This window comes from Rhincodon typus, chromosome 3, assembly GCF_021869965.1.
Source record: "Rhincodon typus isolate 14 chromosome 3, sRhiTyp1.1, whole genome shotgun sequence".
NCBI classification, from domain to species: domain Eukaryota; kingdom Metazoa; phylum Chordata; class Chondrichthyes; order Orectolobiformes; family Rhincodontidae; genus Rhincodon; species Rhincodon typus.
The window spans coordinates 20,295,142-20,321,060 of record NC_063334.1 but is presented as its reverse complement, the minus strand read 5'-3'; the positions used below and the strand labels follow the sequence as shown (position 1 = coordinate 20,321,060).

The 25,919-nt window shown below is 40.8% G+C and overlaps 1 protein-coding gene across 6 annotated transcripts in view; it reads left to right on the top strand.

Moving 5' to 3' along the window:
• The window catches only part of adgrl3.1 (adhesion G protein-coupled receptor L3.1), a 607,182-nt gene that overhangs the window by 502,884 nt on the left and 78,379 nt on the right, over nt 1-25,919 (top strand). For all 6 annotated transcript variants that reach the window (XM_048595033.1, XM_048595030.1, XM_048595031.1 and 3 more), the window contains 5 exons: nt 3,202-3,385; nt 5,099-5,221; nt 9,480-9,685; nt 14,145-14,318; nt 22,967-23,176. In XM_048595033.1, the coding sequence (XP_048450990.1) occupies nt 3,202-3,385; nt 5,099-5,221; nt 9,480-9,685; nt 14,145-14,318; nt 22,967-23,176 (897 nt within the window). The remainder of the gene's footprint in view (nt 1-3,201; nt 3,386-5,098; nt 5,222-9,479; nt 9,686-14,144; nt 14,319-22,966; nt 23,177-25,919) is intronic.

Here is a 25,919-nt window from a genome sequence, read left to right as displayed (position 1 = left end):
TAACCTGGTGTTGTGTGACTTCTGGTTTAATCTTTACCAGTTCAAGTTAAGATTCACTGACCTATAGAATGTTCACTGTCTTGTGCATGAAAACACACTATCAAAGATGCTCCACTTCACCTAATGAAGAAGCAGCACTCTGAAAATTTGTGATTTAAAATAAACCCGTTGGACTATAACCTGGTGTTATGTGACGTCTTACTTTGTCCACCCCAGTCCAACACCGGCACCTCCACATCATGATAAAGATTAGGCACAACATTCGCTATTCATTCTAAACAATATGCCATGAAATGGTCAGCTGATCTCATCTTTAGATGTCAGCCATGGCTTGCTATTGCACTGTAACTTCTGAGTAAGAGTATTGCTGATTGAAGTCCCACTGCAGAGCCACAAATACAAAATCAAAGCGAATTAAAGGTGTCGACTTTCAAATGAAACATTGAGCCAAGGCCCAATCTGCTCTCCCCGATAAACATTAAAATTCCATGGCATTATTTGGAACATGACCAAGGGAGCGAGCAAGCATCACTAAATTCCAATCATAACAATTGTATGCTTAACCTTGCTGCGAACAGATTGGCTGTTACATTAGCTATACCGCAATAGTGACCGCAACTGAGTTACCAACCATCGTCTGCTCCAACATTAAATTGCTTACTTCTACCTCTGCAGTTCATTATATTTGCCCTTCCCTCAGTTCATTTGCTGGTGAAATTTTCATTTTTTTTAACGTGTTTTATTCAAGTACTGTTCCTGCCTAGCATCCCATTTTCCACCTTCCAAATTGAGCTGTCTAAAACACCGCTGCCCGCATCATAGCTTGCAGTAAATCCTTTTTACCAATCACTCTTAAGCTTGCAGATGTCCATCAGTCCCTCTCTACCAATACTTTACTGTTTTTATTCTTGCTTTTAAACCTCTCAGTGATCTGACTGTTCTATCAGTGGTGTCTTCTGCATTCCCACTTCCTTAATTGTCTACCATTGGCAACTGCGGATTCTGTAGTCATAAGATAAAGTTTAAAAATAATGTTATTAATTGATGAACAATTCATATATTCAAAAAAGACACATTCGTTGAAAATATCCACTCACTATATTTAATTTCCTTTAATCCATTACAAAAAAAACTAGCATTAAAATTTATAGTTTCAGCGTTTATAACCACTTGCAGTTGTAATGAAATTGAATTGGCAGGCAACTGACTGTGATAATAGAAAGTTATGAAATCAGTAATGCAGCACTAATTTAGTAAGGTTAACCTTCATGCTTATGTCAACAGAAAAAGTGAAATAGTAAGCTTTTTCTTTAAAAACTTCAGACAGTTTTCTCAAATATTTAAAGGCAAGGGTTTCAAATGCTTTCGCTGCTTGATGATTAGTTTTGATAGTTGGTGTTGATGGCTATTTTGGACAAGTGGTTTCTTTATACAGCTATTTTGGGCAGTTGTTTTAGACAGTGCCTTTCGGCAGCTCCTTGTGTTCTTTGGTTTTGATACTTGCTTCTCATATGGTTCTGATGCAACTTTCTTGAACATTCATATATTGATGTCCACCTTTAACCACACTTAAAGTACCTGACCTCTCCCAAAGAGCATTTTATTACCCAAAACATATTTAAAAGGGTATCCTACCTCCCTGAGACATTTTCCAACATATCCAAGCCACAACTCAAAGTCCACGGCTTTCCATTGAAGTGTAATCTGCAGATAATGTGTTTCCCACTCCTGGCTAATAAAATCAGCCAAGACGGGACGCAACTATTGTTTTAAATGGGAAGCTATCTCTGTAAACCACACTAGTGCTATTTGGAGACAATTCCCCACCCCATCTCCCACCCAAAATATGGTAGGAACTTATGTTGGAGAGCAAGACTTAAGAAATTTGACCACCAGAGCCATTTCAAAATAGTGAACAGGTCCAACTGATTGACCACCTATCAAATATTTCTGCCAATGGCTCAGTTCCATTTTTGTTTGTTAATGCTCCTGTGAAGTACCTTAATATGTTTTACCGTATTAACGGTGTTATGGAAATTCAAGTTATTGCTTTTTACTTAAACTGAAGTTATTATTCAACCAATGTAGTTTATTTATTATTTTTCGTTCTAAACAATGATTTGCCATAATGAAGAAGCTTGTATCTTAAACTTTTCCATGCTTCATGCTCATTAAAAACTCATTTTGTATCAGCAAGCTGGTGGTATTTATGACTTCACATGTTGAACTGTTAAGGCAATTGGACTACTTTGCAAATATAATATTGGCATGAGGTGTTGTTATCATCACAGAAAGTGAAAGGGTCAGAAAGAGGGTGTTCAAGTCAGGTGAGAATTAATGAATTTTGGCATCTAAAGTAATAGGCTAAGTGCAGGATGTGAGGACGTGGCCGTCTGCATAGAAACAAGTATGAACAACGAGACTACTTGTCCATTTATGAGAATAGGTTGAAAAGAAATTTACACCAATTATGGTTATCAACTTTTGCAACTACATGTAGTACTTCCTTATCTGTTTGCACCATATTCTTGTCTTCGTTTTGATTTGATTTCCCCTAAAGAAAAATGAAATTGTACTGAAATGCTGGAAATGTATTTCACTCACTGAAGTGTTCTGCGTGATGTAGCATTGTTTACTGGAAAAGTGAAATTGTTCCATGGTGAATACTCACAAACTGTAGTTCAACCAGCCTCCCTGAATAATAATAAATGGATCAAAGGTAATACCTTCTTACCTTTGGGCAAAAAAAAAATTATTTTTTACGAGCCCGCTCAAGCTAAATCTGATTAACAGGGAGCCAAGGTTGCCTTTTATCCCAGATGTTCAATACAAGAAGATTGTTGTCAGTGCATTAATAGCTATTGACTATAAATACATCACAACTGTATTCATATTCTAGTTTTTCTTCACACATCCAATTTGTACTTCCGTTAAAGAGACCATGATTTCTTACAGTGAACCAATGAATTTTTGAAGTTTATCATTGATTTACTGCTGGTCCTTGTAGACATGAGGGATACACAGGAGAGCGGCTGCAATTGCCCTTCCTATTGTGGGTATCTGTTCATCTTTTACTTTTATGGTCCTCCATGGGGAGGGGTGGGGGCTGATTCTTCTGCTGGGCTGTGGGGGATTGAACCCATGGCTGGCTGTGAGCAGGCAAAGTTACAATCCTGTGTTATTCTCTTCCCTGAACTGCAGGCCATGGTGGAGACAGTTAACAATCTCTTACAACCTCAAGCCTTGGATGCTTGGAAGGACCTCATGACAAGCGATCAGCTGCGAGCAGCCACTATGTTACTTGATACAGTGGAGCAAGGCGCATTTGTCCTTGCTGACAACCTGCTCAAGACAGACAGAGTCCGAGAAAACACTGAAAACATACGTGAGTATAGTCATTGTGAAAGGCAATATCATATTTAAAGAGGTTAGGAAACCTCTTTTTTGGCAGTGAGTGCTGTTGATAGTATTGGAGACATAGTTTTCACTTAAGTGAATAGCTGTTACCTCACTAAGTTTTATTTTTAACAAAAGACCAAATTGCAGCTGGTCCAGAAAAATTATCACACAGGCTTCTGAAAAATGCGTTGAATAAATTTAAACTCCACAGACCTGAAAATGTTGATACATGAATGTTGTTTTCCCCTTCCAGCACAGCTTTGAGTTTTGAGCAATGAGCAACCTTTTAAATTGGTTAAATCAGTTTGGCAGAAGTTTTAAAAGGCCTTCACTGTAAAAATATGAAATATGTACAGTTTATACTGCACGCATTTCATTAGTTACCAGTTTGTCCCTTTGAATGGAAACACCAGAGTGCAATCATGTACTTCCGTCACAGTCACAAGTTTGCACTCTGGTGTTGTCCTTAGGCCACCACAGGGAGAATCAGGGAGAAGAATTCTTGCTCTAACTTTGAAAATTATGATAAATATGAGCAGGATGGCCGAATATTCCCTTTGAGGCAGGCATCGGGATTTGGACCATTTGCTGAAGTCACAATCTCGTCTCTTGAATGGCTATGCCCAGTATTCCACCACCTCCTTCCCCCTTCCAGAATCCAGGACAGACTAAAGTGGGTCATGGCCTTTTGAAGCAGGAGTGATGGAGGTGACCAAGTTTGAAGGACTGCCTCCATTCATTGGACATTGGCCCAGTTCGATACATCTGAAGTCCTCCTAACCCTGAGATCCCCCACCCATCCATCACTTCCCAGTGCACAGTTGTATAAGCTATCTTCCAGAACTAAATTCTTCTGGTCAATTCAATGATCAATTAACTCTTAAGAACCAAACCTTGTTATTAGTCATTGTGTTAAAACACATCATGCAGTATTCCATTATGACAGGGATTTGTCAATTCTTTTTAAATTATGTTACTAGCTCCAGACTAGGGCTATCCCATAATGCCTCTGAGCCATTACCAACCATTTTGCCTTCATAATTCTGCCAATTCCATGGAGACTGTGGAAGGTCTCAAATGCCCAGTCCCAGAATGGGGCCAGCAAGGGCTGTGTACAGGCCCATGATTGTCCTCCTTGCCCGAACCAATCAAAATATCTAGTGGTAGCAATGGAAAGTTGCACCTCCACATGTGGGAGTCAAACATCTCCGCTTGTAAACGGCCAATGTGGCTTTGCCTTTTATCTGGAATAGGATAATCTGACCTCCACTATAATAGAGAAGACAGGTATTGAGGTGGATTGTATAGATGCATTTAAGGAGAAGCTAAAAATAAATGTGATGAAAAAGTTATTTGATGGTATTAGTATAGTATATAATCAGTATATTATAATTATACTGATAATATGAGATATTTAGAAGTGATCAAATTGAGCATAAACTTTAAGAAGGACAGATAGGGCCAAATGGCCTGCTTCTATGCTGTATATTCCATGAAAGACACTTTAAAAATGGCCACCATCAGAGAACATCCTTCTTTTATTCAGATTTTATCAATATCTTTTTCCAAACTTGAAAACATAGTTATAAATGTACTGATATGGAACAGTAGACAACAATATCTGGTGTGTTGTAGAAGATGTTAGTAAGGTCTGGTTTCCACAAGACTAATTGCTTGTTTGTGCTCTTAATGTAAACAGTGTTAGAGGTTGCCCGCTTGAGCACAGATGGAACATCAGAAGATTTGCAATTTCCGCAAAATGGACTGAATGGGAACTCCATCCAACTTTCTGCAAGTACTCTGAAAAAGAATGGTCGTAATGGTAAGATTTAACTGAAATTGATTCCTCTAAATGAGGTATCATTGAAGTAAAAGATGTGGATTTGGGAATCATGACTATCCGAATGTCTCAGTAAGGGACGGTGTAAAGGAGTAACTTTGCAGTGTTGAAACTCTGGGAAGGAGAAATAACCACTTCTCTCCACATAAGCAGCTTGCTGAAGGAGAATTGGTCACAAATGTGGACATTAGGCTGAATAATTGTCGAGCTGGCACCAACAGTGGAAGTCCATGCTATCAGTGGTGCCATGCCTTCCCATCACTAAATTGTTATGGGCGTAGCCATTGATGCTATTTATATTCAGACCACCCACATTAAAACCTATTTGGCATTAGTGCAAGACTCCCTCACTACCTCCCGAAAGCCAATTGAAAGGCAAATAAACAATTTAGGATTAAGGAGAATAAGAACTGGGCGGGTTCAGGCAAAACCAGATGTTCTCCAGCAGATTTCCAATGGGAAGCAAAGATGAAGATCTTCCCCAAGAATCCTGGGGCCTATGTTAAAATATATTGCTGAAAGTTAACCACTAAAAAGCTTGTTAAGGCCGTGTTAAAGATCAACCATAGGAAACTCATGACGATTTGCTCCAGAGATTTGTGTAGAAATTGCGTTATGGACTTGAATTCAGACTTGCTTGTTAGTTATAGGAGTAAATCATTGTAAATCATCTGTGTAGCTAGATGTAATCTAGACGTAGCTAACAGTCCAATAAAAATGCAAAAATTCTACAGATAATTTTGATATCAGCATTTTATTGAGTTGGAATTGTAGTTTTGTGTTTTCAGCATACAAACTTCACTTAGGGTTTGAAGGAAATATAGAAGTGAATCAATTTCATCAACATGTCAGACTGATGATAAAGATACTGATATGTTTCAGTGCCTTACTACTTATGCCAGAAAAGTTGATTGAATTTCAGAACATTTCAAAGCCATTATTTCTTGCAAATAACAAATCAGTTTTAAGTTATTCCAAGCATGTTAGAGAAGGAAAAATTCAACATTTAAGATATTTAAGAGTTTGTTACAGTGTTTTCATATTGTACGCTTAATTGAGAATGTAAATATGTAGCAAGTCCTTAATAAATTGGATACAAAACCAATACCTTCAATAAGGAGCAGCTTTTCCTACTAGTGGTAAATATGAAAGCCCAACCAATGGGCAAATTTATCACAGAAGCACATACGTGTTTCAGCACAGCAGGATCCCATCATGCCTGCACAGACTTGTTAAATGAATATCATTTCCTAGTGCCAATTACCTGCCTTTTCCCCGTGTCATTGTACGTTATTTTTATCCTATTAATTGTTCAAAGTCCTCATGCATGCTGAATTGCACTTGCCTCCACAACGCTTCCTAACTATGGGCTGTGAAAAATATTTTCCTCACTTCACTCTTACTTTGCTTTGCAGACAAGTCAAAATCTATGCCCTCTTGTTCTTGTTCCACTTGAATTGGAACAAGTTTTCCCTATCCAGCCCACTTATGATTTTGAAAACCTCTGTCAAATCACACCTAGTCTTCTCTCCCAAGAGGAACAGACCCAACTTCTTCAATCTATCCTCATAACTGAAGTGTATCATCCCGGAGAGAGGTTCTGCTTAGAGAATGAGATACTGGGAACTACTTTGGAAAGTAGAACCTCACAGGTTATAACCTTCGGATTATCTATGAAATTTATACAAACTGGCATAGGGTATGTCAAATTAGGGAGATGAATAAGTAATACAAGAAATGACAAGGGACAACAGAGACCTAGAGTGCAGGTACATAGTCCCTTGAAAGTGGCAGCATAGGTAGACAGGGTGGTAAAGAAGGCATTTGGCATGCTTGTTTTCATCAGTCAGAGGATTGAGTACAGGAATTGGAATGTCATGTTATGGCTGTACAAGACATTGCTAAGGCCACATTTGGAGTACTGCATACAATTCTGGCCACCCTACTATAGGATGTTATTAAACTGGATGGGATGCAAAATAAATTTACAAAGATGTTACTGAAACTGGAAAGCTTGAGTTATAAGGAGAGGGTGTTTTTTTCCCTGGAGCATAGGAGGCTGAGGGGTGACCTTATGGAGGTTTATAAAATCATGAGGGGCATGGATAGGGTAAAAAGCCAAGGTCTTTTCCTTCTGGTTGGGGAGTCCAAAACTCAAGCGTATAGATTAAGGTGAGAGGGGAAAGATTTAAAAGGGACCTGAAGGGCAACTTTTTCGCACAGAGGGTGGTATGGGTATAGAATAAGCTGCCAGAGGAAGTGGTAGATGTGAGTGCAGTTACAACATTTAAAAGATATTTGGACAGGTACATAGTTGGAAAAGGTTTCGAGGGATATGGGTCAAACACAGGCAAATTGGGCTAGTTCAGTTAGGGAAACCTGGTCAGCGTGGAGAGCCTGTATCTGTAATGTATAACTCTATGATTCTATGACTCTAAAGTGGGTTCGAGTTCATGGGCCATTGTGTCTGGAATTGGCGTAAGTGATACTTGGGAACATTTACACCTGAACTGTGTTCAGGTTCTTGCAATCCACATAACTAATGAAATAGAGAAGGTTTAAAACTAACTAATGGGAAGGGTGATCAGTGTTTTTATATGGACATTGCTGGTCAGGCCTGTATTTATTGCCCATCCTGAATCTCCCCGAGGGCAGTTAATAGTCAACCACATTGCTGTGTCTAGAGTCCATGTTTGTCAGACTAAGTAAGGGTAGCAGATTTCCTTCCCTAAAGAATATTAGTGAACCAGATGGGTATTTACAATGATTTCATGGTCACCTGCAGATGTACAATCCTTGGTTATCCGTAAGACATTTGATAAGGTGCCGTATCGAAGGTTATTGCAGAATATAAATACTCACGTTGCTTGGGTAACATATTAAAATGGACAGAAGATTGTTTTTTGCCAGTCAGCCAGAGTATGCATAAATAACAGTGTGGAGCTGGAGGAATACAGCAGGCCAAGCAGCATCAGAGGAGCAGGAAAGCTGACGTTTTGGGTCGGGACCCTTCCAAAATGTCAGCTTTCCTGTTCCTCTGATGGTGCCTGGCCTGCTGTGTTCCTCCAGCTCCACACGTGTTATATCTAACTCCTGCATCAGCAGTTCTTACTATCTCTGAGTATGCACAAATAGACCTTTGATTGGCAGGATGTAATATGTGGAATTCAACAGTTTTTTTTCTAGAGCCTCAGCTTTTCATACCTTATGTCAATACCTTAGATGAGGAGGAAGTGCTGGATTCACGGATGATGTCAAGATAGGTGAGATTGTATGTTATGAAGAAGACAAAAGGAAGATGTAGACGGACATAGGTTGAGTGTGTAGGCAAATATGTGGGAAAATGTAAAGTTCACTTTGGCAGGAAGAATGAAAAAACAGTCTATCACTCAATTGACTACAGAATTTAGAGTGCAGCGAGATTTAGATGGATCTGGTGCACAATTCACCACAGGTTAATTTGCAGGTACAGCACATCAGGCTAACAGAATGCTATCCTTCGTCACAAGAGGAATTGAACATAAAAGTAAGGATGTTATGCTTCAGTTGCACAGAGCATCAATGAGACCACATTTCAAATACTGTGTGCACTTTGATTTGTTATTCAAGGAAGAATATAACAGTATTTGAGACAGTTGAGAAGCAGTTTATTAAATGGATATCCAGATTGAATGGCTATAAGAAAAGGATGGACAAGCTGGGCTTGTTTTCACAGCAGGCTAGAAGAGTGAGGAGTGCCCTTTGAGAACAGAGTGGAGGATTGTTTTCTCTCAGAAGGTTGTTCAATTTTGGAATGTTCTACCGTGGAGGCAGGGTTATTAATATTGTCAAGATAGAAGTGGATAAATTCTTCTTAGACTGAGGAATAAACAATTTTCATCAGTAAATGGGAATGTGAAATTCAAAACACAAACAGATCAGCCATGATCTTATTAAATGGTAGAACGTAGATTAGATACTTTATTCGAGCAACTTTCTCACCATGGTAGGAGGCTCTTTCTGAATGGAATACTACTTTATAGGTTTTGGAAATCAGATTAATTTAGCACTGCAATATTTTGTGCTGGTTGCAAAAAAGGTCAGCTTTCCTGAACTTTTGAGTCACGGTAAGGTAAAACTCCACTGCATTCAGGCTTTCAAGGAAGCACAAGTACAGTCTCCAATCTATTTTTAAATAATCACTGAACTTCCATTTTTTGAAATGTCAGTAAAGGTAATATGTGATATCCCTTTGTTGCAGGTGAGATAAGAGTGGCTTTTGTCCTCTACAATAATTTGGGAAGCTATCTTTCTACAGAGAATGCCAGCTTCAAGCTAGGAAGTGAGGCGATGTCAACGAATCACACTGTTATAGTCAACTCACAGGTCATCTCTGCAGCAATAAATAAAGAAAGCAACCGAATCTACTTGGCAGCCCCTGTCATTTTTACCTTAAAACATCTTGATGTAAGTAAAAAATCGGCTCATTCTGTGCTCAGTGCACTGTTTCTACTTGTGTGTCTCCCTCTACTACCTCAGCACTTTCCAATCTGCCACTGTCTAATGCCCCCATGTTTGCACATTAAACTGATCAACTAGTCTTAATAAAAGGAAAATACTGTGAATGCTGCAGCTCTGACATAAAAACAGTCAGTGCAGGAAAAACTCAGTTGGTCTGGCAAGATCTGTGAAGAAAGAAATAGAGATAATATTTCAATTTCAACATGACTTTTTCATTAACTCTGTAACTTATTTTAATGTTGGTACAAACTTGCCAATTTCTTTCATGTTTCAGTTTCAGCCAACTAGTCACACTTGGTATAACGACTTGCAAGATAATTGAACAATGAGCCCATTTATATGATGAAGAGTCACACTGCCATTAGAGTATTTTTCTTTTCACCACTTCAATATATATTTGTTATTTCTTATCTATCATGTTGATGTAGGAACATAAGAAATAGGAGCAGGAGTGGATTATCCTGCCTGTATAGTTGCTCCACATTCAGTAAGATCTTAGGTTCGATTCCACTTTCCTGCCAGCTTCCCTTAACAGTCAATTCCCCCGCAGATATAAAGAAGGTACTAATAATTAAGGGCACCAGAAGCTTTATCCATTACACGTGTGAATGTGACAGGGCATTACAGAGCCCAAATTACATTATTGAATACTGGTAAAGTTCCCTGGTGCCCTTTTCAAATGACATAATTTCAATGTCTTGTTCAGCAATGCATAGCATATTATTTTCTATGGTTAAATCAAGATTGCAGGAATATTTTGCTTCCTTGAGAACCTGTTATGCTTCCTCTGTCTGAGGTGAGAGTAAGCATCCTTATGAATCTTTGCATTGAATGCCCAATAATTAACACAGATCCTCAGTTTTCCATCTTACTTCCTCATGTGGGCTATCAGAGAGGAGTATGGATTTGATGAGTTTTGAATGACACCTTACTCCAAAGACTTCTGCAGGGAGTCCTGGATCTACTCCCAGAGGTAGCATGGGATCCAGCGTGGTGAATCTTTACTGGACAATCACCTTTAGTCTCAATCCTGTTGCTTACCAGGTCACAATATGCAGTGTTGCCATCCTCCTTACTGAGAGTTGCCTCATACTCAGTGGGATTAGAAACAAATTGCCCTCTCTATGCCTCATTTAAGTCACCAAGGTCCATCTTTGAAATATGATCAGAGATGTCTTCTCCAGTTGGTCCATTCTTCAGGACAGTAGCAGGTTTAAAGACCTCAGCGGGCATTCTGAGTTGGAGGTAAGAAGCCTTGTCACTGAAATTGGTGATCTGAATGGCTGCACTACATTTTTCTCTCCCAACAACAAGGGTGGTTCCCAGAGTAACATCAGTAAGACCATTGCTTAAATGTTACCATTAACAAGAGACAGCTAACAAGATGCCTTCAAGAACAGCAGAGGTGTGAGCAGAGTGACCGAACAGCCCACTTCCCTGCTAATTAACCAATTCCAGGGTACCATACTGGCTGCCCCACCACGTGTGCTTGGAGCAAGACTCCTGAGCCCTATCTGCTGACCTCATAAATTGTTACTCATGCTGGTTACCATGTGTGCTTTTTGAGGAGTCTCTGATATTTCTTAACATTTGACCCTGGTACCACAATTATTCCAAACTGCCTTACTTACACTAAGCATTGATCGAGTCACAAGCTACCATAAAAGACAGTTTCCTATAACCTGATTGCCAACAGGGAGAGCTCATTTGGCCATTAGAGGAGATGGCCTGACCTCTGAAAAGCTGAGATCTGGTTGTGGGAGGAAACATTGATCATCTCAGATGCCTAGGCGAGGTGCTTTTGTAAAAACTGGTGAACAAAGGTTGATACCTCTGCTCCTATGTCAGTTGTGCACAGTGCTTCCAACTTGCCTAATCTCATGTCTGCTCTAGGTCAGGTCACTCTCCCTTTACATAAGACCAAGCCACGTTTTGAAAGGACCTTTCTCCCCCGGCCTGAGTCTCAGTGGGAAGACAAACCGGTTTAATGTCTGGTGAGAAGGGAGCACCGTTGTGCCTGGCTGCAATGGTGGTTGTGGTTGTGAGGGCAGTCTCATTTGTAGAGCCCAGCCCTGTTATAATTCCAACACCTCTTCAGATTATCCCTAGGGCAGGACCTGTTGCAAAGCATAACCTGGAGACAGGACAGCAAGGACAGATCTGGGCTTGCTGTGCAGAAACCTGTCCCACCTGCCTCTTCACCATGAGGTCTACACGCCAGTCTGTCCTGACAGTCACCTCTCTGATGGTAGCCTCTTTCTTGGTCTTCAGAGTCAAATCTTTCTCCATAATCTAGATGATACTTCAAACAAGAACAATTCGAGTTTGTCACTGTTAAGCCTCTTCAACTCTATCTAGATGTTCCCATCCCTCACCCCTTTAGCTCGATGGTCCTTCTGATGCCTGACCCTGGTTGACTTGAAGAGGAATCCAGGAGGAGAATGCAGTCAAGACACTTCACTATCTTCAGAGATATGGATACCCAGACCCACACCCCACCCTATCCCTGCATTACTCACCCTAGACACTATGGGCAATTTAGCACAGCCTATCCACCTAACCTGCATATCTTTGGACTGTGGAAAGAAACCGGAGCACCCGGAAGAAACTCACACAGACACTGGGAGAATGTGCAAACTCCACACACAGTTGCCCAAGTCTGGAATCAAACCCAGGTCCCTGGTGCTGTGAGGCAGCAGTGCTAACCACTAAGCCACTGTGCCACCCATCAGGTGATAAAGTTCAGGCAAACTGTTTACTTTGAATTCTACAAATGGCAGTTTAAAAAGACTATGGGTATAGTAGACAAACACATTGGTCTTTCATAGAGTCATAGAAGTCTACAGCACATAAAAATGCCGTTGACCCATTGAGTCAGTGCCAATCAAAAACAAGCCCCTAACTATTCTAATCTCTTTTTCCAGCCACATTTTCCAAAACAATTGAAACAATTTTCACCACTTTAGTTGTGTGGGATCAGTGTGTTTGGAGAGCTTAAAATGAGGTGACGTTCTTAAGTGCAGTAAAGTCTTAAAATCTCCTTCGGGTCTGACTGTAGGTTGGTTGAGGCCACCTACTCAGATAATAAGCACAACAATGGAGAAAGATGCACATATTTTCAAGGCACTGCCGTTTCTGAGGTATAGACATCAGTTTCTCCCTGCAACTAGATTTCCCAGCTGTAATGTTCTATTCTCTTGAGATCTGCTTGAAACTTGATATTAGAGTTTTTCATTTAAAATTTCATCAAGATCTTCCATTATCCCAAATTGTTACAATTGTAGTCTTCAACATCAGCTATAAAGATTTGATCAGGTCCATTAGCTACTTCTTTATGTCAGCTCAATAATGCAAACTATTGTTCCTCTCAGTCATTTCTAAGGGAAAGCTTGCTGCTGTTTGCATGCAATGCATAAAAGCACGTTGAAAAGTTTGCTATTCATCACAAACAACTCAGACCTTTCTCGTCTAATACACCCTTTGCTCCTACTTTTCATTTATTCTATACTTCTGCTGCTTTTTGTTAATAACATTGAATCGTCTGCCTGATTATGTAATTACACCAAAGCTCCAAATTATTTCCAATGTCCCATAGCTCTCCCCATTATTCTGTTGTTTGCAAGTTTGACATAGTTGCTAAACTGTGCAGATGAGAAACAAGAAAGGATATATTAACAATTTCTGCAGAACACTACTTCCCTACTCTACTGTGACTCTGAAAGTGTTGTCAGTCCCGTATCTCTTCGCCACTCCCAGGTTTTACTCTCAAATCACAATGTTCTGTTTATTTAGAAGATGTCCATGTAGAAATTTGCCAAACACTTTGGAAATTTCAAACAAGCCATATTATTGCTAGATCACTGTATCTGTAATACCTTCAGAGACCTTTAAGGTTTGCTCAACAGTGTTTTTCCATTCTAATTTCAGGCTGGCTGCCTGTGTTTTTTATATAGGTTCTTATTAAAAATGTTCCTGGTAAACAACTAGGTTCAACTAAGTAGTATGTTCTTCATGCTCCAATTAAATCAAGGTCTAATGACAGGCTTGCTGACTCATAATTCTCTTTCAATGTTCAGTGGGCATTGCCACTTTAATAATCAAATGGGGTCAGAGTAATACACAATTGGCAGGCACTGTTAAATTGCTTGATCTGAATTGCAAATGAAGCAGATGGTTGTTACAGAGTTGATTCTAGTTGTGGTTTCAAATTAATCAAAACCAAAGAATTAATTTGGTAATAGTGAAGTGCTTGAGAGCAATCTGAATTTTATAGCTTCTGCATGGAGAATGTGACATGTAACAGATTGCTTCTTGACTGAGGAATGAATGTATTGAAGAACTGGCTCACCGGAGGAGAGATGGTACTTGTCACAGTTTGAAAGGTTTACCTTGTTTTTTGTTTCAGCTCCAAAACAATTTTAACCCTAATTGCTCATTCTGGAGCTACTCAAAGCGCACAATGACGGGATATTGGTCCACGCAGGGTTGCAGAATGCTGGGCTCAAACAGGACACACACCACATGTTCCTGTAATCATCTGACAAACTTTGCCGTCCTCATGGCACACAAAGATGTTAAGGTAAGTTTCAGGCCAGAAATGTCTTTATGTCCAAGCACTGGAAGATTGCTTATTGTGGAAATCAAAACAATGTCTGTCAATACAGAGGATCTCAATAAAACTGGCTCCACTTGCTTTGTATTGCCGGGCCTGTAAAAAGAAATGAATTTTCCAAGAATCAAGCCAAGTATTAACTGTTTTACAGTGCATCATGGAAAAACACTGTCTACCCAATTGAAGGAAACTGGACAGGAGGTGAAAAATTTCAACATGTGCTGAGTCTTTAGCTCCACACTAACTCCCTTCTTGATTCTTGTAATACACAGATTGAGCTAAGGTCTGGTTTAAACCTCTTTTATCCCATCGATTCAGTCAGTTTGGAAGCTAAAGTTAGTTAGAACCCTTGGATTTTGAGCCACCTTGTTGAGTGATTGTCTAACGCCAGCAACATATTATTACTGAATGAATAAATAACATGTAACAATCTGAAAGTTTTCTCCCTCCCCCACACTCCATCAGACTTGAGTTCTTGTGCAAAATCCTACAAAAGCCGCAGGCTGAAGCATTGTTGATACATGACTGGTGAGAGAGCTGTGTCTACAAAAATTTCAATATCAACATCAAATGCAATTTTATCTTAAAAGCCTTGTACACTATTTGTTTTATTTATTATTTCATTCCCTCCATATGTTTATTCTAAGGGTGGAAAAGCTGTCGAGCAGCACCTCTAAGATTTATTTTTTTCAGTTTATTTTTTGATCAGTCATGTTTGAGATTCTCATCCCACACTTTCATTTTATTTGCCTGTAACTGCATTTTACTTTCAGTGTTCACAAAAGGAAAAAGAAGTTATTTCATTGACATGAATTGGTCCTGTCCTTTGATAGCTCTTTCTTTAAATTGATTTTTAAAGATGCATTCCCATATATCTGAGGCCATTGCTGTGTTTTCATTGCGATGTTTGTGTTAAGGAAACTAGATTTACAGACATTACTGTGCCTGCGCTGAAAGCAATACAATCAGGGATTTCAGGCCACTTTTTTGATCTGGTTGGTAACAATTGATAGCTGCTTGATTTTAACCAGTTCAGACATTGTACTGTTAGGCTCCTGGACCCTTTTGTGGTGTATTGGTAGTGTCCCTTCTCTGGACCAGGGAGGCCCAAGTTCAAGTCCCACCTGTGCCAGATGTGTGTAATAATATCTCTAAACAGGTTTTTTAGGTAGTGTTAGGTTCCTGTAAAGTCAATCAATTCTTCTTAACTTTTCTGCCCTGATTCCTGGTAATGTTTTATTCTCCATTTGATTTGATTTATTATTGTCTCATGTACCTAGGTACAGTGAAAAGTTTTGTATTGCATGCAGTACAGGCAGATCATACTATACACAGATCATAGGGTGATAGAACAGAGCGAGGAATACAAATTTATGGCAGCAAAGAAGGTGCACAAACAGCAAGATCAACATTAGTTTTGAAATTTGAGAGGTCCATTCATCAGTCTAATAACAGCGTGGAAGGAGCTGTTCTTGAACTTGTTGGTACATGTGTTTAAGCTTTTGTATCTTCTGCCTGACGGAAGAGGTTGGAAGAGATTATAACCGGGGTAGAAGGTGTATATACGTATCTCATAGGTTTCCAATTGGCTGAAATGGACCTCAAATTCTACTTTAATTTAACGGTTTGATAGCTTTACAACTACATAAAATACAAGCTGTAAAATGTTATCAGTTTTAAAAAGTGTGTAGAACTTGTAACATCGCGTTTAGTTCGAAGAGAGAAGTGATCGCTTCATTCTGCTGATGTCACCATCAGAGTAAAGTCAAAGAATACATACGGCTCTTATTGATAATAAAACACAAACCAGAATTCACTGAATGGAGAAGCACATTGTCCCCTAATACTGCTGCAGGGAAACCTTTTGGCTCAGACTAAATCTAGGCTCCGAGTTGCGAGTCATCAGAGGATTTTGAGATCATCACTGGTTTGTTATCGGACATTGAAGGACTGTCGGTTGAGCTGAGCACCAGTTGGTTGATCTTTACACTGACTTTGGCCTAATGCTAATTCATTGTCCAGCCAACCAGGATTATGGCCTCGGCAAATGCCCAAGCCCCAGGCCACGGTGTCCAAGCACAGTCAGGCTGACTATGAAGAAGGTCAGAGAGTGAATTCTGGTCAATCAGATCTTCTTCATGAAGAGGATCCTTATGGATTGCTGTAGGTTCCAAGCAGCAGATGTTTTCTGTCTGCAGGATTTCCTCAGGTATTTTGTTCTGACTTAGCAGAGCGTGAAACAATGTTCACATCTCCTGAAGTTATTTGAGGAGAAAGGAGATTAGGGCTGCTTCTTTGACCCACCCGTCTGTCATATTACAACTCCCATGTTCTAGCCGCAGATGTCCTGACTTTCCTGGGAAGGTGCATACAGCTTGAAGGAGGCAGTACTGATGGAGTGGACCTCTTCAGAATCTGGACCAGCAAGCAGCAGGTCAAGGTGACCCTGAAGGTAGATGTCAGCAGGGCTATCCTCCTCCTGCCTTCCAACTTTGCCATTGGATGGAACTGAGGCTACTTGACATTTGTGGGGCAGTCTACAGTGCGCTGAACGTACGGGAGGTCAGGGAAAATGGCAACAGACTGCAAAATGACCGTCTGCAGGAACTGCAAACAGGAGCGGCACCTGACTAAGGACTGCAAAGGGATCAAAAGCTGCATCAGATTGTATGGGGACTTGTACAAGGCCTGGCCAGGATGGGGGGGGGGGGGGGGTGGAATGGAGTACAAATGCGCAAATGGCCAGAAGTGGCAACACAAGCAGTGGACTCAAAAAGGATAGCGAGGTGCTACGGAAGCCAAGTCTTGTGGAAAGAGAAAGGAAGGTGTCTGTGAGTAAAAGAAACCAACTGGACCTCCACCTGAAAATACAGATCAATAAAGGAGGAGGCAGTGAACACAGTGAGGAAGAGAGTGTGGCAGGTGGTGAGGAGAAACCTGAAAAGGAAAACCCTCCAATCACACAGGGCCACCACAGACCAGCAGCAGAGAGACAGTTGTACGAAGAGCACACCAAGAACTCGTCTTCTGAAAAACAAGAGGATCGCCATAAACAGAACAAGAGGCAAAGAACTATGAGTGGGGAAGAGATGAGCACTTCCAAAGCCAGTTGGGAAACTTTGGGCATCATGAAGAGTCCAGTGAAACCCCACCTCTTGACATTGGGAACCAGGAGGTACTCAGTACAGCGCAGCTCAATGGGAATGGACACCTGCTCCATCAGCCTGGACCAGGAGAAGGCCTTTGACAGGGTATTGCATACCTAAATGAGGGATGTGTTTTGGGGAGGGAATGCATAATTAGACCCAACTGCTCCATGCGAGCATCGTTAGTGCCATCTTAATCAAAGGGTGGGCATCAGAAAGCATCCCAAATCAGGTCTGGGGTCAGGCAGGGTTGCTCGCTCTCTCTACCTCTGCTGCCTTGTTTGTGTGTTTTATAGAGCCTTTTGCTGAATCCATCAGGGAGGATGTGAGCCTGAGAGGGGTGACTATTCCAAGCAGTAGAGGCCTGCAGGTCAAAGCCTCCCTGCATATGGATGACATCACCGTTTTCTGCTCACATCCACTGTCAATGTGCAGACTCATGAGCATCAGTGACCAGTTCGAACTGGCCTCAGGAGCCGAGGTAAATCGAGGCAAGAGTGAGGCCACGTTCTTTGGGAACTGGGCTGACCTATCACTTATCCCCTTCACCGTCAGGTCAGATTATCTGAAGGTGCTCGGCATATGGGTTGGTGGGGCTGGGATGTGAGCAGAATGTGGGAGGAATGTATCACCAAGGTGAGGCAGAAACTGGGCAGATGGGAGCACCGCTACCTTTCCATTGCAGTTAAAAAAACCAGGTGTGAGGTGTTATTGGTGCAGATCTGGCCCATTCCCCAAACCTGCATCACTACAGTCACCGGAACCATCTTCCTCTTCATTTAGAGGTCTAAGATGGACCATGTACAAAGCTCTGGATAAAAGAGCGGGGAGGGGGTGGGAGTGTTGAAGTATATACCCAACACCACCCTATCCTGATGGTTACTTTTGTGTGGGCTGCATCAAGCTGTATGTAGACCCTCAGTGTGCAAACACTATATGTCGCTGTACTGAGATTCTGTCTGTCCCCAGTGTTGGTGTGGAGGGGTCTGGTCCAATTGTTATGGAAGGCTCCAAGTAGTTGGACTGTTCCATATTACCTGTCCCTCTTGGAAAAATTTGTAAAGCAAAACACCTTTGACCACAAGTCCATCAGGAAGTGGTCAGCATATAGTGTTCTTGAGACCCTGTGAGAGAAGAACAGAGTTAATCCTGTCAGATGCTTCCCTGAGCAGACTTTCAAAATCATTTGGCAGAATGCCTTATTGCTAGAACTTTCCAACAATCACCAAGCTGTAGCTTGGCTGGTGGTGAGAAGGCACTACCTGTGAGATCCTTCATGTACACCCACACTCTCTCACAACCACACGGTGCCCTCGAAGCAGCTGCACTGGTGGGAAGACTGTCACACATCTGTAGCTGGAATGTGCTGATGCAAAGAAAGTCTGGAGAGAGATACAGTGGTTTTTGTTGAGGTTCATCCTGAGCAGCTCTGTGATGCAGGATTCTGTGCTCCGTGTACTGTTCCCCAGGACGCACACTGAGACAAACAGCAACTGCACCTGGAGGGCCATCAACTCAGAATGACACTCTTTGGTGTGCCCGAAACTTGATGGTCTTCTCATGTAAAGAGTTGACCTCAATTGAGTATTGCAGACTGGCACATTCCAACGTTCAGGACTATGTGCTGAGAGGCACACTAGAATTAAGAGAAGCTGCCACCAAGATGCCGTGGTAAAGAGCACCATCTAAGATCTTACTGCCAAAGTACAGTGAGGGTCCGTATTAGACTCTCCCAGTGTGGCAAAATATATCTTAAATAATGTTCTGCAGGAGTAGAAAATGCCTTTTATTGCAACTGCAGGAAAGCCCTGAGGAATGTAAAATTCCAATGTGTTTGTTTATTTTCCTGTGCAGATTTGGTACGGATATTCTTTAGAACTTCTTTCTGTACTTAAAGATGATTTTTATGAATAAAGTATACTTTCAAAATCAAAATAATACGATTATGACGTAAAGTTCTCCAAATGTATAGTACCTGTTGCACGGCATTATATTGTTCTTGTGGTCAAATCACTGAAATATATATGTTTAAAATCAATGAGTCTCCATTCTAACAGTTAAATTGACCACAGTTGTCTTGCTGTTCTCTATTTTATCCAGCTTTGACTTTTTTTTTAGCTGTTAATGTTGCTACTTTTTATCTCTGGAGAGTTAACTTAAAGTCCAGTCAAATGGCAACGTACTAGAATTTCTGGAGGCGAGCAGTTTACAAAGGTCAACAGTCAGTCATGGTCATAGCTTCCACTGGGCAAACATCCACAAGATAAAACTGATGTTAGTTGGGCAGCCATGGGAGCTGAAAGCTACTGAGCCATAAGAAAAATAATTGATAATAGCTACAGTCTAATTTAGGTCAACCTGTATCTGCAGGAAAGTGGTGACACACATCACTCTCTATTCTGTCCACTTGGTTTCAAGTCATTGTGAGATCAGTATCCAAACAAACCGAAACTAACCAGCCAATATTTCTTCTCCAGAACCCACTGCAGCAAACCAAACTTTGACTTCAACAAAACTGAGCTGACTGCAGCTTTAGTGTTGTACAGTTCAGTCTCAACAGCCAAACTTTAGCTGTTACGATGATAGATTATTGACTGCAGCTGTTACAGTGCAGCCTAAATAGTAACTCTGGTATGAGTAATATCCTGACACAATTCTTTCACTGTTATGAATTTTCTAACACACAAAATGAAACTCACTATCCATATGCCCGATTTATTGGGTGAAGGGGCTTGCAGCACATTTGCATGTATTCCCAGAAGTGTGTATTATATACCTTGAGTCAAGTTGTTAGACTCGTGGTATGTTGTTGCGAGCATAATTGCTGTTGCTAATCTAAACAGCCAGCTTATACAGCAACAGTGGTGAAGCACAGATTTGCTGTAGAGCTCCAAATGTTCCATTAATCACAGGAGTTTCACTGATCTCCTGACAAAAGGTTATGTATTTTCTTTAAAAATCTGCTGGTGCAGCTTTATACTATTTAATGCAAAACAACTGAAGTCATATTTGATTAAACATTGTTGGAAATAGCTATGAGGGCTGGAGTTTACTTCATAGTCACAAGAGTAAAACTTGAAAGGTTTATGGACACCTAAGATTACACTACAGCTTTATATTTCCTTATCCTTGATCTCTGCCATGTGTTACTGTTTTATGTCTTAATAAAATGAAACCATTTCATTGACACAAAGATGTAAGTACAATAAATTACTTTGGTTGCGGACAGTAAGAGAAGTTATTGGAATATCATTTTTACAGGCTAATCCCACATGGTTTGCAGAAGAATAAAACTGTACAATATTACAACTTAACAATTCTAAAACAGCCAGATAATATTTAGCATTAAAGTCAGGCACCTTGAGATGGTCAAGCTTTTCATGTGCAGTGTGTTGGTGTCCCAGATCACTCTGAGCTGATGGTGTCACTGAAAATCACAGTCCGAATCAACTTTCTTGGTGAGCAAGGTTCTGTCTGATCATGGTTGATGGGCTGTTGAATCTCAATATACTTGGAAACTGCACTTTTGAAATCTCTCTGGTCTGTGTTTTGTTCTTCTAAATTGTAAGAGTAAGTGTAAATCTTTCTGTGGCCAAAGTGCTAAGAAATTCAATCCCAGTTGTATAGGGCAATGCCCTTCATCACTGCACCATCAAAGCTTGCAAGGTCAGTGGTTGGCCACCTGATTGACATGGGGCACGCAGCCACCTCTAACTCCTATTTCTCCTCATGCCTGGAAACTTAATGCTTTGCAACGATTCAGAATGGGGAGATTCTCTCTCACTGCCACTGCGAACCAGAGTTCCCTTTAAGGTATGCCCTTGTTCAAGGTGCAACAGTCCATCAAGTGCCATATGCTTAAATTATTACGTCTGTGCACCTCCTGATGGTGTACTGAGGACTATTGCCAAACTAACCCATGAGTAAAGAGCTGATGGACTCTCCCATAACAGGAAATTACGAAGTGAGAGCTAGACCTCACTGTGAGTGAGGGTTTGTGGGAAGTGCCACAAAGAGGAAGGAAACGAATCAGCAACTGAGAGAGTATACAAGTGGGAGTGTCGGGGACTGTCGAATGCACACCTGAAATGAAATCTTTGCTCGCATTCCCCCGATTGTTAGTCGAACTGATCTCAAATTCTGGTTTCTCTCTCCAACTCTTTCGGTCTCTGGCTCTACTACAGTGTGCAGCAATGAAATCTGTGCTCACCCAGCACTTGTTTCCTCAGTAATCTCATTTGCTGCTTCCTTCCAAAACCCTCATACTCAACATTTCAGTCCCTGACACTCCCGCTTATAGACCCTCTCAATCCCCAACTCGTTTCCTTCGTCTTTGTGCCCCTTCCCACAAAACCCCACTCACAGCGAGCATTAAGAAGAGTGAGACAGCAAGCTGAAAGATCAGGGGGAGAGGTGGCAAACTGGAAAGGAGCCATGAGTGCAAGTGTTGGTGAGTTGGAGCATCGGTAGGAGGGCATGAAAAGGAGGGGAGCAAGAGAGTTGGGTGAGGGAAATGGTGAGACAGAAAAGGAGGCAGCAGTTGTAGGTATGTTCAAAGAGCCAAGTTATTAAGAGTTGGTGAGCTATTATGATATTTTGTTATTAAGAAATAATGAGACAATTTCAGGGATGGAAAAGAAAAGGATTAAAAAAAGGAAGCCTTGCAATTATGTACTTCTTTACAACCCACAAAGTCCTAAAGCTTTACCAGTTGTGAAGTACTTTTGAAGTGTAGTCACGGCTGTAAAACAGAAAAGGACATAGCCAATTTATGCACAACATTCTACCACAAACTTCAATATAATGACTAGATAATCTGTGTATTTTAGTGATATTGATTGATGGTGTAGAAATTGAACACACAAACCTTTGGCTTGGAGCCAGAAGTGCTACAAACGAGTCAAGTCTAATACAAATGGATATAAAAGGTCCCATAGCACTTTCTGAAGAGAACAGGGCACTTTCTTGCAACTTGACCGACTCTACCAAATCTGCCTGAAAAGAAAAATTGCAGTGTGTTGCTACGTAAGCAAATGTGGACATTCCACAACGATTACACTTCAGAAGCATTATCTGCAGTAAAGTGTTTGAAGACATCCTGAGGGAATGGAAAGGCACTATGGAAAAGCAAGTTATTTCTTCAAAAAACTTTAAATTGACAATTATAGTTCATTAGTCTTTGATTCCATGCATATCTTGTCATCACTGCATGGTTGTGAAAATCAGTGCTGTACATGCACGCAGTAAATACAATGAACATTTACGATGAAGAAAGCATAAGGTTAGGAGGCCACATATGAGTATGTCTTACCTTGAAAATGATTTTTTGAGATCAATAGTAACAACAACGATTTGTGATGGATGATTTATTTGCTTATCCTGCCGGACTGCAATAAGAATAGGTTGCTGTACTGTGTGCACTAAATAATACTTGTCTATTAATTGATAATTTCTTTATTGTGTTCCCAGTTTAGTGACCCTGTCCACGAGCTGCTGCTGGAAGTTATTACCTGGGTCGGAATCCTGATATCACTTGTCTGTCTCCTGATCTGCATCTTCACCTTTTGTTTCTTTCATGGACTTCAGAGTGATCGAAACACTATTCACAAAAACCTTTGCATCAGCCTCTTTGTGGCCGAGTTGCTTTTCCTAATTGGAATCAATCGTACAGATCAACCGGTGAGCATGTCTAGTTTTATAGTTAAAGACCTAATAGACTTAACTAAAATGGCAATCACATTGAGTCCTTTAACTTTAAAGAAAATCCCGTGCAATTGTTTCTTTCACCATGTAAAGGTGCCAGTGTTGGACTGGGGTGGACAAGGTCAGAAGTCACATGACTCCAACAGATTTATTTGAAATTGCAAACTTTTGGAGCACAGCCCCTTCGTCACCTGTTGAAGTTATGTGACTTCTGACCTTGTAGTTTCTTTCACTCATATCTGAGGACAAATTGGCTTTTTCCAAATGATGAGCCACTGATATCTCAACTAAATTGTTCTGCACGTGAGAACTTTGAGAATGAGAGCAAGATATTCTGTCTCTGAGGATCATTGCAGCCAAGGCTGATCATTGGGGCCAACTACTGAAAAATTTAAAGATTGAAGAACCTTAAAGAACCCTTATCAATCAAGTTTTGTCTCTCATGCATTGAGCCATTGCCATCAATTGCCTTTACTATCAATGTGATTAAGATTAACAAACTCTCAATAGCCCTGGGACTGAGCTCTCAAAATGTATTTGGCAAGTGCTTGAAAGATCTTTTTTTCCCTGTTTTTCCACCATGTGAAAAATGCTATACCGATTTTGTGAGGATGACAGGCAATCTTTATAGAACTATTGACACCAGCTTGAATCTGCATCATCATTCACTATACTGGAAACTCTGTGAATGCTAGGCCTCTGCCTCAGATCAGCTGTCCTCATACCAACCATCATCAATTTAACATTTATAGGAATGTTTCATTCTGTCAAAGGTTATGGACACTCATTCATTCACTTTCTTAAAGGACTACGTGTAAACAACTTTAACAGTTTCAGGTTTAAGATATTTCCGTGGATGAATACAATTTGAAATATGGTGAGACTTTGCTCACTATCAACTTTGAAGCTGCTCTATTTAATTGAAAAAGTTAAAATGCAGAGACAAAGTTTGTTCCACATAATTGATTCTGTCTTCTCTCCTCTAAAGCTTAAAAAATAATAAACCGTGTGCATTTTTGTCATAGTCGTTTTGAGCATTCTGTTTCTTTCAGATGACTTAAAATGATAGAAACTATGCTACTAAACTTAAATATTAGTTCTGATGCAAGGACGACACTTTCTCAATCTTTATTCCTAAACTGTTTGCCCAGTCTAGTGCTTTGACCCCAGTCAGATTATTTGGTCAGTGTTGATTTCTGTCATGTTGCGATTTACCAGTGACATGTAAATAAAACTTCCAATTTCCCCTCAAAGTGACAATTTTGAGAGGATTTCTTCTGCTGGTCCATGCCATAATCTATTAGGTCTCACTTTTCTCAGCTAAAACTACTCTAGTACCATCCATTACAATACACTAAAAATTGGCCCCGCACCCATCCATCTTTGTTTTTTTTATTAAGAAAGGAGTTTAAGGAACTCATGTAATCACTACAAATCGGTACCATTGTCTGTTGGATCTTTTCCTTCTCCTTGCTCACCATGCCAAAGAAAGGATTTTCAGGTCTATTGTGAAAGGGTGGGGAATGACACTGTGTGACTTCACTCTTGAAGAGAGATGGCGCAGACAGAGTGGGCTGAATAACTTTCTTCTGTGTTGGAATCATTCAATGATTCTATTCGATTATTCACACCCTAGATTGCTTCCTGCTCCAGCCCTAGCCAAACTTCCCTATCTTTCTAATTTCTCTCCTAGCAACCTAAGTATTGTATCAGAGCCCGTCACATCCAGGAAAGTCACCTCTTGTTCCCTTGACTACATTACTGCTAAAGTCCTGGTCATGCAACTTCCCTGCCTGTCAGTTTTGCAGGCTGCAAAACACCTATCATTACTGTACCTCAATGAAACCCACTCTTGACTCCTTACAAGCTGTCCCATCTTCAAGCTCTCTTCTGTCTGTGAAGTATTGTTACCTCTCAAATATGTGCCCTTCCTTCCCATAATAAAAAATTCATTGTAATTTGAAGTCAGCGCACACTGTTTGTGGGGTACGATTCTGCATTAGGGGCTTAATTGACATGAAAGAAGATGGTTCTCGTTGCCGAAAACGTCGCAGTGCCTGTTCATTGTTGCAAGAATTCCTCAGGGTAGTTTCCTAGGCCCAACCATCAGCTGCTTCATCACTGAACTTTCCTCCACTCTATCAGAAGTAGACATGTTTACTGGTGACCACAGAATCTTCAGCCCTACTTGCAACTCCTCAGATACTGAAGTAAAGCATGCCCACTTGCAACAAGATGTGAACAGCATTCAGACTCGGGCTACTAAGTGACAAGTGACATGTGGGTCACACAATTGTCAGGCAAAGACTGTCTCCAACAGGAGAGAATCATCTTGATGTTCAACAGCATCATCATTGCTGAATCCACCACCGTCAATAAACTGGCAGTCACTATTGACCAGAAACTTAGTTAGACCAGCTACATAAATACTGTGGCTTCAAGAACAGGTCAGATGCTGGAGATTCAACGGTAAGTAACTCACCTCCTGACTCCCCGAATGCCTGATCACCATTTACAGGGCGGCACGGTGGCTCAGTGGTTAGCAATGCTGTCTCACAGTGCCAGGGACCCGGGTTCGATTCCAGCCTTGAGCAACTTTCTGTGTGGAGTTTGCACATTCTCCCCGTGTCTGTGTGGGTTTCCTCCGGGTGCTCCGGTTCCCTCCTACAGTCCAAAGATGTGCAGGCTAGGTGGATTGGTCGTACTTAATTGCCCATAG